Genomic DNA, 14,174 nt, shown 5'->3' with positions numbered 1-14,174 from the left:
TAATTCATGGTATTCTGAGGAAAAAGAAAAGAATCTCAGATGCCATAGGCAGATGTAGCGTTGTTGGTCTTAACCAGTCATTTACCCTCCTATCTAACAATTGGTGTTACTTATATTTGGGAAAAAGTACAGTTTGCATAAAGAATTTGTGGGTGATGCTCATGTGCGAGTTCGATATTAATTACCCATTTCAATATTTTCATCCCTATCTCTATAAAAAGAGTTGAATTGGTGATAACTGGATTTGTGGATACGTTTGCTCCTAATTTGTCTAGGTGCTTTTGAGCTTATACAAGATGAGCGTAGAGCTGGTGCATGTTTATGGATCACTTAACCGAGAGGCATGGAGTATTGGCCTACACCAACGAAGAAAACCAAGTACCGAACTAAACAGACCAAATGCAAGAAAAGTATACTCAAACATAGAAAAATCTTATATTCAAATCCCCCAAAGTTATGAGAAGAAGCGTAAGTAAAACCACTGAACCTTGTTTGCTTTGTCCAACTTTATCTTTTCTCTTTCTAAAGTCTCATCATATTGTTCGACATACTATCCATAGAGGCTTAATTATGATCGGTTAGTTAAGCATGGCACTTTAGTTTAGAATCTGCTTCATGCCATCGATATTTCATTTCAACTTTTGGCTTCAAATCCATTTATGGCATTGTATGGTTGATTGTCGACTTATTTTGGTTTTGGTCTTTGGCTAGGGTTGTTCACACTCTCGAGCCACAATTTTCGAAAGTGCAACTAGCATTGTGCGCGACTTTGTTAAAATTACCGATTGAACCACATCATGTCCTTCTCAAAAGTCATTTATCTTTGGTGTAAATGCTAGTGATGTAAGTTTCTTGATTCCTACCTCATGGTACATATTATTCTTTATTGACATTGGCTCATGATTTTAATTTTGTTTTCGTTCTAAGGTATTTGGCTGCTAAAATGATTCTTTTTCTTATTAACATAAATATGTGTTGGTAAATTTCAGCTCGGTCATTATTTTGGTGGCAAAGGACCAAGAACCGTCCTCACGCCTACCATTTGATGCTGGTTTTGAGGTGTTGTATAGTGTTAAAACCATATATTTCTAGCTAAAGCAATAATATCGGATACCCAATGGTTAGTCTTATGGAACTGGTGAGCTTGGTTCTCAAACACAACCACGAAAAGCAATCAAGAACTTCAAGTGCATACTCGTTTATTTATCTTATTAAAAAAAACATTGTCTATACAAACTTGAGGGTTTTGCATTCAGATTATTACACACTCGGAAAGTTTTTTTACAATATTACACACACTTTACTTTTTAATCCTCTCGGTGTCTTTGAAATAGGTGCTTCAGTTGATGAGTTGAAATGACACATTTTGCGGTACGTGGGGTGATTGCTGCATTAGGTGATTCAGTTACTGACTTGAAAGTAGGAATCCCTGCCGTGATTATGACTTTTGGAAGTTATTCCGAATTCATGATGGTACACCTTTTTTTTTCTGGTCAATGAAAAGGATATCGTACTTGTTTTTAGAAAAATTAACAAATAAATCACTTTAGTCGGGCTGTGGTTGTAGTTTACCATCTAACGAGAGGAAACTAAAGGAGATGACAAGAATTGTTTGCTTTTTGTTATTTCTGATTTTGAGGAAGAGGATAAATCTACGTCCTGTGCAACCATTGCAGCTCTCCTCCAAGTGTCTATGGTTAGGTTGCTTCTTTGGTGGGTCTGCAACTTGTCACATTACTCATAAAAGTTTCAAACTCACTTGATCAACAACGAGATATTGCTGCAAAGACGTTAAACAATGAAAAGAACAAGGACATGATGCACAAATTATTTACTGGGTGAGGATTCTCTTGATACTATACTACAATAGGTATGTATATATCTGAACTTTTTCCTAATAAGTCGCTTGTGTTTTGAAGGTTGTTTGTGCATATGTACCAGGAGCTGGCTTTCTCCCTACGACGAATATACCACTACGACGAATCAGCCCAGACCAAATTCCAGAAAGAAAAACCGTGGACAAATGACCCACATTATTTCAAACGTGTCAAAATATCGGCACTTGCTTTGTTAAAGATGGTTGTTCATGCGAGATCTGGTGGGAATATTGAGATAATGGGTTTAATGCAAGGGAAAACGGATGGGGAAGCTATTATTGTTATGGATGCTTTTGCTTTACCTGTTGAAGGGACTTTGAACTAGAGTTAATGCTCAAGCCGATGCTTATGAGTATATGGTTGATTATTCAGACTAATAAACAGGTATATATATATATATATATATATATATATATATATATATATATATATATATATATTTTGCCAATTAAAAGATTACTACTTGTTTGCCTTTTCCTCATTTGGTTAATCTTAAGATACATACTTGTTTTTTATGTTAGGCCGGGCGACTGGAGAATGTTGTGGGTTGGTATCATTCGCATCTGGGATATGGGTGTTGGTTGTCTGGTATTGATGTTTCGACTCAGATGCTTAATCAGCAATTTCAGGAACCATTTTTAGCTGTTGTTATTGATCCAACGAGGACTGTTTCTGCTGGGAAAGTTGAAATTGGTGCTTTTAGGACTTATCCTGAAGGGTACAAGCCTCCAGCTGAACCTGTTTCGGAGTATTAGACTATTCCTTTGAATAAGATTGAAGACTTTGGTGTGCATTGCTAACAGGTGTACCTTTTTATTTCCTTTTCCAATTTTATTGTGATTTTTTTTTTGTGAACGTGATAGTAATAGGCAGTCAGAGTAGTAAGAGGCCAGTGTTTGTATAGTGGTGTAGGTATGTTACTACAAGACTTTGTTTGTGGACTTTGCATTCCACACCTACAGTTTAAATGACCAACTTACTTATATAGTATGTGTGCCTCATTCATGTATAAATTGTTTCAACTTTCAGGGTAATGTAGCTCTTGATGTCGCTCGCATTCTTCTACGACCAACCACAGAACTAGCAAAAATAGATATTGCAGATCATGTTTTGGCTTCTTTGCAAACGAGCTCTATCAGGTAATTCTTCTCACTGTTAATAGCAACTACAGTGGTTTTTAAACTTACCTTCTTAGGACTCAAGCTGTTGTTCAATTATATGATTATAGGAAGGTATATTTGGTTGGGAGGCGCAGTCCAGTGCAGGCTGCGTGTACTGCAAAGGAACTGCAAGAGGTTCTTGGTAATTGTCCAAACTTCGGGTGGAATGTATACAGTGATGTTCTTATTTTCATGGAAAACATCCCAGTTTTTATTTCTGGCTTTAGGTTCGACCGGAGGTTGATCAATGATAGAGCTCAGCTATGTATAGGCAGAGATCCTCTTTCTTTCTGGAACATGGATCTCCATTGCCATGGAAGTTATCTTCCTAAAAGATGCGATTTCATATGTTATCCTTTCAGACCCTAGAAGCCTTCTAGACATCTTGAATTCTGAGGAGACTGAGTTGACCCAGCCCTAGACCAGGTCCAGGGCTGGTTGGCTCGGTTCTTTTTAAGTTGAGTAACTGAGTTCTATCTCAGTGGTGAACGCATGTGGAGCCGCTTATGTCTTAGTCACATGCTCCATGACCCATCTTAGGGCACACCGTAAGTGCGCTCCCGTTCAGTCACCTGTCCAGATGGGCACTGACGGAAAAGTGAACACACAAATATGCTCCATATAACGTTTGTTTCCACATTTTCACCCTATTGTTGCTTGATTCTCCCTGTTAGGTAGAAGGTTTCCTGAGGTGTATGCAGAAGCAGATCCATTCTTCAGGCAAGCGTGGATTTTTTTCCAAAAGATCTGTGGGTCCTCAAGTTCGGGAAAAGTTCACTTTTGAGGATATGCTATGCTTTCAAAAGGTAATATATTGTTAAGCGTGAGAATAGGTAAGGTTATATTTCTGCAAGGCATTAAAGTGTTTGGAGAAAAAAGCAGCAATTTACTGTTTTCAAAATTCTAGATTGTGAACTTTTGCTTCAATATTGAACTTATCAGGCATTGATGCTGGGTTTTTGACAGGATCCTATTCCGACTTCTTTACTTAAAATAAGCAGTGATATGATAAATCGTGCAATAAAGTTGTTCCAGCTGATATTGAAGTATATGGGAGTTGACTCATCAGATAGAGTAGCTCCTATGAGTTTAGAAGAACGAGTTGAGGTTATTGGAAAATTGTATAAGCAAACATTAAAGCGCCCTGAACTCCGAGATGAACTTTTTGCTCAGATCTCAAAGCAAACACGAAATAACCCTGATAAGTAAGCATGTTTTTTCGTCAATATGAGGTTTCATGTCATATAACATCGGTGACATTCCCTTGATTTTGTACTATTACTGATAATTGCATTTATGTTTGGTTTCATTTCTACAGGCAATGCTTGATTAAGGCATGGGAGCTCATGCATCTTTGTGCATCTTCCATGCCTCCAAGCAAGGATATTGGAGGATACTTATCAGAGTATATTCATTATGTAGCTCATGAGGTCAATACTGATTCTGAAGTCCAAGTCCTTGCATTGAATACATTGAATGCTTTAAAGCGTTCCGTTAAGGCTGGACCTCGGCATACAATCCCTGGGCGAGAGGAGATTGAAGCTTTTTTGACTGGGAAAAAGCTTACAACAATAGTGTTTTTCTTGGATGAGACTTTTGAAGAAATTACATATGACATGGCAGCTACTGTTGCTGACGCTGTTGAGGTATTTTTACTGGCATTTGCTGTATTTTTAACCGTGATAACAGCAACTGTATCTCTCAATACTAGAGGCAGACTTGCTGAATTTCAACAAGTGCTTTCTTGAGCAATCAAATAATTCTGTTCAGGCAGGGGCCTCCACTAAAGATGCACCTCAAGTTGAGTCCTCGGTTGCCAAGCGTGGAGATATTCTTATTGACATCAATGACCGATTCCCTCGGGATTTCCTGTCAGATATATTTTCAAAGGAAAGATTGACTGAAGACTCCTCTAGCATAAGTCTGTTGTACAATGATGGAACTGGATTGAGCATAAACATTGGTCATTCTTTCGGAAGTTAGTACAGGATGAGTTTGTTAGAAATGATGTTTCTCTTATGGATCAGGACCATCTTGGATATTCGTCTCCACTTACTAAAGTTGATGAAGAGAGTCTTGGAGCCTATAACTTTTCACAGCTGATGACCGACGTGAATATATACCTTGGGAGTTGTGGATTCTCAAATTTTTTTTTTTAGTAGGAAATTCAAATAGAACCATCCGTCTCCTTTCCCCGCATATATAGAAAAGGTTAAAAATGTCTTATTATAGTTCAAGAATAGTAATTAATACAATATTTGAGTTTCTATAAATAATTGACTGATCACTAGTACTTTTTGAAAGTTATGTTCATGTTCGACATTGTTCTTTCTTATCTTTATGAAATAAGTTATTCAAAGAATTTATTTATGTTGGGTTGCTTTTGTTAATTGGTGTTGATGTTTATGAATATGAAAGGGAATGTGGTGGTTTGGGACAGGTTTTTATTTTCTGGTTAATTATTATAAGCAATACCAACAAAAAATGACAAAGGGTGAGATAAAAAGTTGTCCAACAATCTCCTTTTCCAAAAGAATTTATCACGGTTATTTTTTGATATTATCTCGGTTTCAATAAATACTAATTGGTTTCAATCAACAATTTATCTCGGTTTTATTCTATATAATATCGGTTTTATTTAGAAAACCGAGATAATATATTTAGATAAGATGTCAGACTTCTGAGATAATTTAGTAGCTTATTATCTCGGTTTTGTAGAACTCTATTACCTCGGTGGATTTTACCTCGGTTGTTTTTTCCTAGAAAACCGAGATAAAAACTCTAACATCTCACCTTTTAGCTGAGCTTATAAGCCCTTTTTTTAGTAGTGTTTAATTTAAACTAATATATATTTATATAAAATTAAAATTTATTCATATTAAAAAAAAAAATTATTTTACATAGTCATAGAAAATAAAATGATTAACATTAACCACTCATATTACAACACTCTAACAACTCTTAACATTTTCCATTACAGCACCTAACCACTCACATTTTCCACACACTAAACACTTCAATAGATCAAGACCTTTTTCTTCAAGGTTCTCAAACTTTTTCAGCTCTCTAACACTATCACAACCATTTGGACATGCTATCTCAAAGATAGGGGCAATACCTATACCAATGATCATCCTCCACAACAACACGCATATCAACAAACCGTCTTCATAAAAAAAAAAAAATATATATATATATATATATATATATATATATATATATATATATATATATATATATATATATATATACCATACCGGGACATATACCATTTGGACATTTCAAAAATCTTACTTCTTCTCCATCTTCGTTACAACTTATATGTATGAGCAAATAACCTTGACAATGTGGTGTTTCATGACACCTTTTGTTCAGATACTTGCATGATAACGCAAGGTGTTTTCTTGAGGTGCAAATTTAGCACCTCTCTTGATCGAGTGTATCAAAATAACATGATTGTTGAGTTGATTCGACAACGTCGGTGTGTTGGCTAGTTTTTTGCAATGATAAAAAAGAAGTCATAGTTGTGGAGATAGTTTTGGAGTGTTGGATGAGAATGAAGCAATTTCTTAAAATGTCGGAGTTTGTACTCAATAGCACGCCATTAATCTTGGCCGCCCGGTCTTAATAATAAGCGGTTGGTGGCCCCTACGATCAAATTTGCGGGCGAAATTTGCGACCACTTAGAGTTGGTCGAAATTTGTGACCATCTAGAGTTGGTCGAAATTTGCGACCAATTTCTGTGGTTACATTCTTCAAATATAAAAAGTATGTTACCACCAACTAGAGATGCTCTTACCTTACTTGGCACCATTTAGCAAAATGAACAGCTGCAATTGACCACGTCTCATCAGTTATCGCCTGAAATACTTCGTGGCAGCCTCAATGTCATGAAACTCATGATCTGCGAAGTACCTACCATCATTGAATTAGTCGTTTAGACATAAACAAACTTTTATATATATCAAGAAAATATGCTAAAGTATAATTTTTCCTTCTTTTCTAATCATTCATGCAGTTGATTATTATGAATTAGTCCACGTACTCATGCGTTTTGAATGTTCTAAAAGCTTAATATAACTCTCTCCAATACAGGGCTGGTCCCAACTCTCAAATATTGAGTAAATTCATCTCTAAGCCTAAGTCCAATGGTGCGGCAAAACACCAAATATCACGGACATTTTGATCCAATGGTGCGTCAAAACGCTAACCCGCCAACGCTATCGGTATAAGTTTACTTATATATAGCGCCAGTTTTAACGAGATAGCGTCAAGTCTACACGCCACTCAAAGTGGCGGCGGGTAAAAGAAATCTAAACCACACGCCTTTGAGAATGGCGGCTGGAGAGTCCAAAAAAAAAAAAAAAAAAAAAAAAAAAAAAATTCCCCACACGCATGTGGGAATGGCGGTTGGAGAGTCCCCAAAAAAAATAAAAATCCTACCTGCCATAGGCACTGGCGGTTAAGAGTCCTAATTTTTTTTTTTTTTTTTTCACACACCCTGTAGGAATAGCGGTTGGAGAGTCCCAAAAAAAAAAAAAAAAAAAAAAAAAAAAAAATCCTACCCGCCATAGGCACTGGCGGTTGAGAGTCCTAAAAAAAGTTTTTTTTCTCACACGCCTGTGGGAATGGCGGTTGGAGAGTCCCAAAAAAAAAAAAAAAAATCTATCCGCCATTGGCGGTTGTGAAAATAACCATTGGGTTGGGAAACGCTAAACCGCTAACTGTATACACTATGCTATTGTGGTTTGGAGTGATGGCGCACCAAACCATTGGACTTAGCCTAACAGTGTAAGTTAAGAATTTCTAGAATCTAGATACCAAATTAAGGACCCATGAATGTTCTTGTGAAATATCCGGATCTATACATAAAGGACAAAATAGTCATACAATTTTATCATTGAATCCAACAACCTGTTAAAAGCCATGTCGTAATTTGTCACACATACTGACGTTAGCACATTACTGTAAAAAAAATATCCATTTCAAATTGACGCTTAGTAGGGAGTAGGGACTAGGGTGGTCACCTGGCTTTCCTTGCAGGGCAAAACAATGGAGAAAGCCAAAAGCATATTCTTTTAGTCGTTTTCGAATCATACGATATCTTAGTATATTCTTTGGCTCGGCTTAGCTAAAAGTGGTTTCTTCTTTTGTTAAATGATCTGCTCAGCCGTTCCATTCTTACAAACACGTGTTGAGATGAGAGATGTTATGTGGAACGTGGTGCTCGAAGTTAGCCATTTTAGGCAAAACTTTATTCGTTGACAGCGATCCATATATTATATATATCAAGATATGATGTATCAAAAGAAAATCATGGGTGTGGCCGGCTCATACTTACATTTAATTTTAGTAACGGATTTAGTTGGAAAACATGACATTTCGACAAAAAAAAAAATGTTTCTATAACTTCCAAAAGGTATCAAAATGAGTTTATGGGAAAAAAAAAAGAAAAAAGTATCAAAATGCTTAAAAAAATCTTCTCTGTTATATCTATGATATGACTACTTGAATATTGAGTATTTTGCATTTCCATAAAGACTTATGCTGTTATGCATAGAGTCATAAACTTATGCATAAAATGTTGTCAAAGAAAATGCAGTACAAATGAATATTGTGAATCACATAAGAAAAAACACATAGTTTTAATCTAGTTTTTCCTTTTTTTAATTGTTTTTCTTATTTTTGTTTGTATGTACAAATGTACTATTACAAATTCTTAGTTCGGTAGTTTTCCTTTTTTTAATAGGACAATGATGTTTAAACAATAAAATTAATTAGGAGGTAAAAACTAAGTCAAATCCTTGGTTCACTTAGTCAACACAAAGCATATACTAATTCAAAAGAGATTCATAAACTGATTCACACTAAAAACAAAAAGCAGTTAAACAGCTTATTATATACTTAGCTATTTGTAAACCGAAGCCGAGCTTCAGTTTCAACAGTTTCGCTTACTTTTCCCTCTCTATTTCTCTCTCTTCACGTATACTCACACCAAAGGAATAAAACCAGAAATATCCGTTTAAATTCAGCGGATATTCTAACACTCTTATTTGGAATATTCTTCAATAAACTAAGCTAACTAGACCGTTATATGTACTCCACACTCTCCCTTCCTGTCTTGCACTCACAACCTCAATTTTTCTTCATTTCTTCATTTCTTCTCATATTCTCAATCTTTAGAGAGTGGGTATGAAGTTTGGCAAGAGTTTGAGCAATCAGATTGAACAAACGTTACCTGAATGGAGAGATAAGTTTCTTTCTTATAAAGAATTGAAGAAGAGATTGAAACTTATTGAACCAAAATGTGATGATGATAGATCATCAAATAAAAGAATTCGACTGAATGATGGTGAGGGTGTGAGAGTTGGAGGAAGGGTTATGTCAAGTGAAGAGATTGATTTCATTATGTTGTTAGAAGCTGAACTTGAAAAGTTCAATGGGTTTTTTGAAGAGAAACAAGAAGATTACATCATCAGATTGAAGGTATACATCTTTCTTTCTTGCATTTAATGATATAATACACCTTAAGAGTGTTTGGTGCAACTTTGCTGGTAATCAGGTCTTCTTAATTGATATAGATTTGATTAATCTGGTAATTGTTATGTTTGTAAGTATGTCAGGATTAATGGACTATATTTGTTGGGGTGCAGGAGTTGCAGGATAGTGTAGCAGAGGCTACAGAATCAAGTGACGAGTTGATAAGAATAAGAAAAGAAATTGTAGATTTTCATGGAGAGATGGTTTTGTTGGAAAATTATAGTGCTTTTAACTATACAGGTATAGTTCTATTTTCTTTCTGAAATAGTATCAGTATGTCATCAGTGTATCATGTTGTTTTTCTATACAGCTGACACCACTAAGAATTATTGTGTTTCAAAATGATATTCTACGACATTTCAAAAGTCATGAATCCCCACACCAGCCTATGATGTATACACTTTATCTAACAGGACATATCTTGTAAAATAGTCCTCCACTTCTTGATGACATTCGATATCCTGATTTGTCACCCTTACCTAAGGTATCATAATGTGTCATTAGCTTTTATGCCGCCTTATGACCTTAAAAAGGGAAACTTAAGTAAAAGAATGATTTCTAATTCAGCAATACATTCTATGGCACAGTTTGGTGCTTGTATGTTGCCACGATTGTGGTCTTAAGGGGATAACTTAATTGAGTGGTCCAAATACATGATATCTAATTGATATTTTACGTTTTTAAGTCCTGATAGATTTGGTTTGACATTGGTAAGTTGGTTGGTTTAAGCTTGTGTATAGTTCGCTTCTTCAAAATTAAGCTTATATAGCATATTGAATCCACATTACAGAATAATAGATGTTTATACATGATGAGCTAAAGCAACTCTCTAAAAGGGTCTAGGGAACCCCCACTGAATTACAAGATCTTGTTTTGGGCTATGTAATATGGACACGCCATATTTCAAAAGTAATCCATGTCGTATACGTATCCACGTGTTTGTGTTAGACATATATCAGACACATTGTATGGAATATACCTCAATGTTTGATGTTTTGTCGACACTTCGTATCCGTGTCGGATATGGACACACCTATCTGTGTCAATGTAAACATAGGTTTTGGGACATAGATTCACTCCCAAGATTTTTTTTTAAAAAAAAAGTTATCATTGAGTCATTCATTTTGAATGTACCTTTTTAAAGAGTTACTTCTTGGATTATTCCTCCATGCGCAGGTTCCTCGTACATGATGGTACATGTTGTACGTATATTCCTTGTACGTAATGGTACATGGATTACTGACTAGGACTTCTTAATTAGAAATGGGAGGTTTAATCCGGGAGAGCAACTCTGCAATTGCAGCACATCCGCTATCTTTTGAACTCTTCATGACTCACCTTAATTTTGGCCCATCTTTTTGTTGAACTTGCCAAATAAATTAAAATAAATAAATAAAATCAGTTCGACAGATTTGTTTGAAATGCGTGAAAATGGAAATGGCCTCTCAAATCTTCATTCTCGTAAAAACCTAAATGGGCAGTAAGGCAATAGAACTATTTCATATGGGAAAACCTATTACTGTTTTATTTGATAGAACTCTACTGTTTTGAGCTTCAAACTGATAACAACCTTCAAGCAGGTCTGGTGAAGATACTAAAGAAATATGACAAAAGAACCGGTGCTCTAATTCGCTTGCCCTTCATCCAGAAGGTATTGCAACAACCTTTCTTCACTATGGACCTGCTTTACAAGCTCATCAAGGAATGTGAAATTATGCTCGATCACCTCTTTCCTATCGACGAACCATCAAGTCTGACCGCGGATAGGGATGGAGATGGAGACGATCCCAATTCTGTTACCACCAATAGTGCACCCAAGCAATTCGCAGAAATTGAGTACATGGAGAGCTTGTACATGAAGAGTGCTCTATCAGCATTGCGAATTTTGAAGGAGATTAGAAGTGGAAGTTCTACTGTAAGCGTCTTTTCGCTGCCACCATTGCAGAGTGGTGTGTTGGAGGATACTTGGACTAAAGATAGAGTAGCCAAATAGTCTCGTGTATGATCGGTGCATATGCTATTTAGGCAAAAAACAGAGTTTTTTACGTTAACCTTGAGCTGTTCCCCTTGTAATTTTACTTGACACGTTATAGATACGGATAAATACAAATGTATAAGTGCTACAGCTTTTATAAAAATTGTTTTGAGTTTATTACAATTCCCTGATATAGTGAGCACATATTAAAAAAATGACTTGTTGCTTCTTCATGTATTATTCTGTGAAGTTCAACCACATTTGATCATTGAATTTAAGCTACGTACATACAAGAAAAGGAATAAGATTATCTGAAGTTGTATTCGAGAGTTTGGTATAATATACTCTGGACGGAAAACAGAAAGTGGACTCCATTGCATTAACGAAGGACTGACTGGTCGTAGCTACATCGATCAAGAATTTGATATGTTAAAAAAACTGTCATTGCTTCTGTGCTACATCAAGAGTTTGATAAGAATGTCATTGCTTCTTCTTCTTCTTTTTCGATAATGAACGGCATTGCTTCGTCATGTCTTGCTCGTCGTATCTTACCCTATGGACACACATACAATGGGATATCTGAATTAACATTTTATAGTTATCTCAAGAGTCCCCATTGATAGAATCTGCAATGAGATAAATGTCATGTTATTTCTGTTAGAACAACTACTCAGGCGTGTTAGACATTGTCCTTACCCCTTTTGAACGGTGCAAAAAAGCTACAAGCTAGGGCTAACTCGGCTTGGTGCAGGCGCACGTGTGCACGCCCTTATCCTACCTACATTAATAACGGTTCTTTCAGGATGCTCATAGTGAGTCACGTCAGCAAAAATTTTAAAATAGTCGCTACTTGAACAATAATTATTTGCCTTCTTATCAAAATAACCCTGAATTTGGTGTCCTCTCTAATTTAATATAAGTCAAAATTGTCTTTTTATGTGTGTTGAAAAAAATATAAAATAAAACTACTTCCGTTATTTCAATTCTACGCATATGCTATTTTAGTAATTATCAAATAAAAAAAATAACCCAACCCTTCGTTAATCGTAACCTAACCTTCTTCTTCTTCTTCTTGACAGAAACAAAACCCCTGTTCGTGAAACACCCCACTTAAAAAAAAATGTCTCTCATCTGACAGTATTTATCTCTACATCAAATAGCCGAGATTCGAAACCCAAATTTCTAGGGATTAAAATTTTTGGAGGATTGAACTGAAATTGGAGATTCATTTCCGCGTGCAAACGAGTTTGATAACAATCGATTACAACATTGAAAAGTTTTTGGATCGAACAAGTAAGCATTTTCAATTTTAAACTTAGATTTTTGATTGGTTTATGATTACCATGTTGTTGTTGCATCTTCGTTTGGTTTCTTTTTTTCTTTTTCGGTGTTTGTGTGTTTACTGAAATTTGATGTTTGCAAACTGTTACGCTCAGTTTTCCATTCATTTGAACTTCTGCTTAGTGTTTTGGATTTCTTATATCGGTTTGTTCTACCCCTGCTGATGGAAACACGTTGTGTTTTACTTTGAAGGGAGCAACTCTCTCAGTTGTTCCGAATTTGGTTGGGAAACCAGGAACCTAAGACTCCAAAAATAACATCTGTGCTCTCAACTGTTATAGAAAGTAATGAGCATAATGCTAACCCAAGTAAGAAACAGAAGACCAATTCTAAGATTGCGGTGCCAGTTGACGGAAATACAACCAAGAATCTTTCTGAATAGTTATAAGCTTTGGAGTCTAAGATGAAGTTTCTTCAAATCCCATATCTTGAGTGAAGCTGGGATGAGCTTTGGACTAATGGGTTGGTTGGTTTACTTTTGTTTATGTCGCGAGGCCACATTTTTATATGTAGTGGATGAGATGACACTTTCGAGGATTGCTAATAATACACTCAAGGAAACTATAAATATTTATAATATTGTTGCTTCTTTACACTGCTAATATTCAGTGTATTATAACTAGAGTCATCCTATATGAACATGTGTGGTTTTTTTTTTTTCATATAAGAAGGGTTGAGCTAATACATTAGATTGTCATTTTTGCTTTAGCAAGGGGTATGGGTCGTTGGTTCCTTATAACTTTTTGTTTATGTGTATCAAGGGGTATGGGGTTATATTTCATTTTTATTCTAGGTTGAAATGGCCTACAGTATGTATTATTACTCCTTTATGAGTGTATGTACCTAGGGGTGGTCATTGAGTCAAGCGAGCTGAGTATTGGCATGCTCAGATTCGGCTCGTGAGTTTTCGAGTCGAGTTCGAGCCGAGCTCAAACTCAAGGTCGAGCTCCACTTTGTGCTCAAACTCGACTCGTTTTGAATTACAATAAGCTCGAGCTCGACTCGGCTCGACTCGTTTTACAAAATGAGCTCGAGTGAACTCGAGACTCGTAGCTCGTGACTGAATCCAAAACAAAAAGAGAAAAAACACAAGACGCGCAGTTGAGAAATCATATATGAAACACCACAATTCTGCTCAAAACTGATTCATTGAAAGATATATCAATTATCGGTGACTCATAAAGTCCCCGACAACTACAACATACTAAGTTGCGCCTGCATATAACTTGTACATGAATAAAAAGAGCTAATTTACAATCCAAACAAAGAATAACACCGATC

The 14,174-nt window shown here is 35.9% G+C and overlaps 2 protein-coding genes and 1 pseudogene across 3 annotated transcripts; all 3 read left to right on the top strand.

Annotated features, from left to right (window-relative positions):
- Positions 1 to 1,377: 1,377 nt before the first annotated feature.
- On the top strand, positions 1,378 to 2,842 carry LOC147507717 (COP9 signalosome complex subunit 5b-like; annotated as a pseudogene). The gene is made up of 4 exons (XR_015217753.1): positions 1,378 to 1,473; positions 1,640 to 1,838; positions 1,920 to 2,261; positions 2,399 to 2,842. The product of XR_015217753.1 is annotated as a COP9 signalosome complex subunit 5b-like (transcript).
- A 558-nt stretch (positions 2,843 to 3,400) lies between these two features.
- LOC147507716 (kinesin-like protein KIN-14I) lies at positions 3,401 to 5,143 on the top strand. The gene is made up of 3 exons (XM_086600413.1): positions 3,401 to 3,843; positions 4,004 to 4,242; positions 4,356 to 5,143. The coding sequence occupies exons 1-3, from the start codon at positions 3,733 to 3,735 to the stop codon at positions 4,783 to 4,785; spliced, it is 780 nt and encodes a 259-aa protein (XP_086456539.1). The 5' UTR covers positions 3,401 to 3,732; the 3' UTR covers positions 4,786 to 5,143.
- Positions 5,144 to 8,964: 3,821 nt separating this feature from the next.
- LOC147507715 (SPX domain-containing protein 1-like) lies at positions 8,965 to 11,735 on the top strand. Its single transcript, XM_086600412.1, has 3 exons — positions 8,965 to 9,523; positions 9,691 to 9,817; positions 11,158 to 11,735. Exons 1-3 carry the CDS (start codon positions 9,230 to 9,232, stop codon positions 11,568 to 11,570), a joined length of 834 nt encoding a protein of 277 aa, XP_086456538.1. The 5' UTR covers positions 8,965 to 9,229; the 3' UTR covers positions 11,571 to 11,735.
- Positions 11,736 to 14,174: the final 2,439 nt, after the last annotated feature.

Source organism: Coptis chinensis, chromosome 3 (genome assembly GCF_015680905.1).
Source record: "Coptis chinensis isolate HL-2020 chromosome 3, ASM1568090v1, whole genome shotgun sequence".
NCBI lineage: Eukaryota > Viridiplantae > Streptophyta > Magnoliopsida > Ranunculales > Ranunculaceae > Coptis > Coptis chinensis.
Note: the sequence above shows the minus strand (reverse complement) of the source record. Positions and strands in the feature narration are given on the sequence as shown.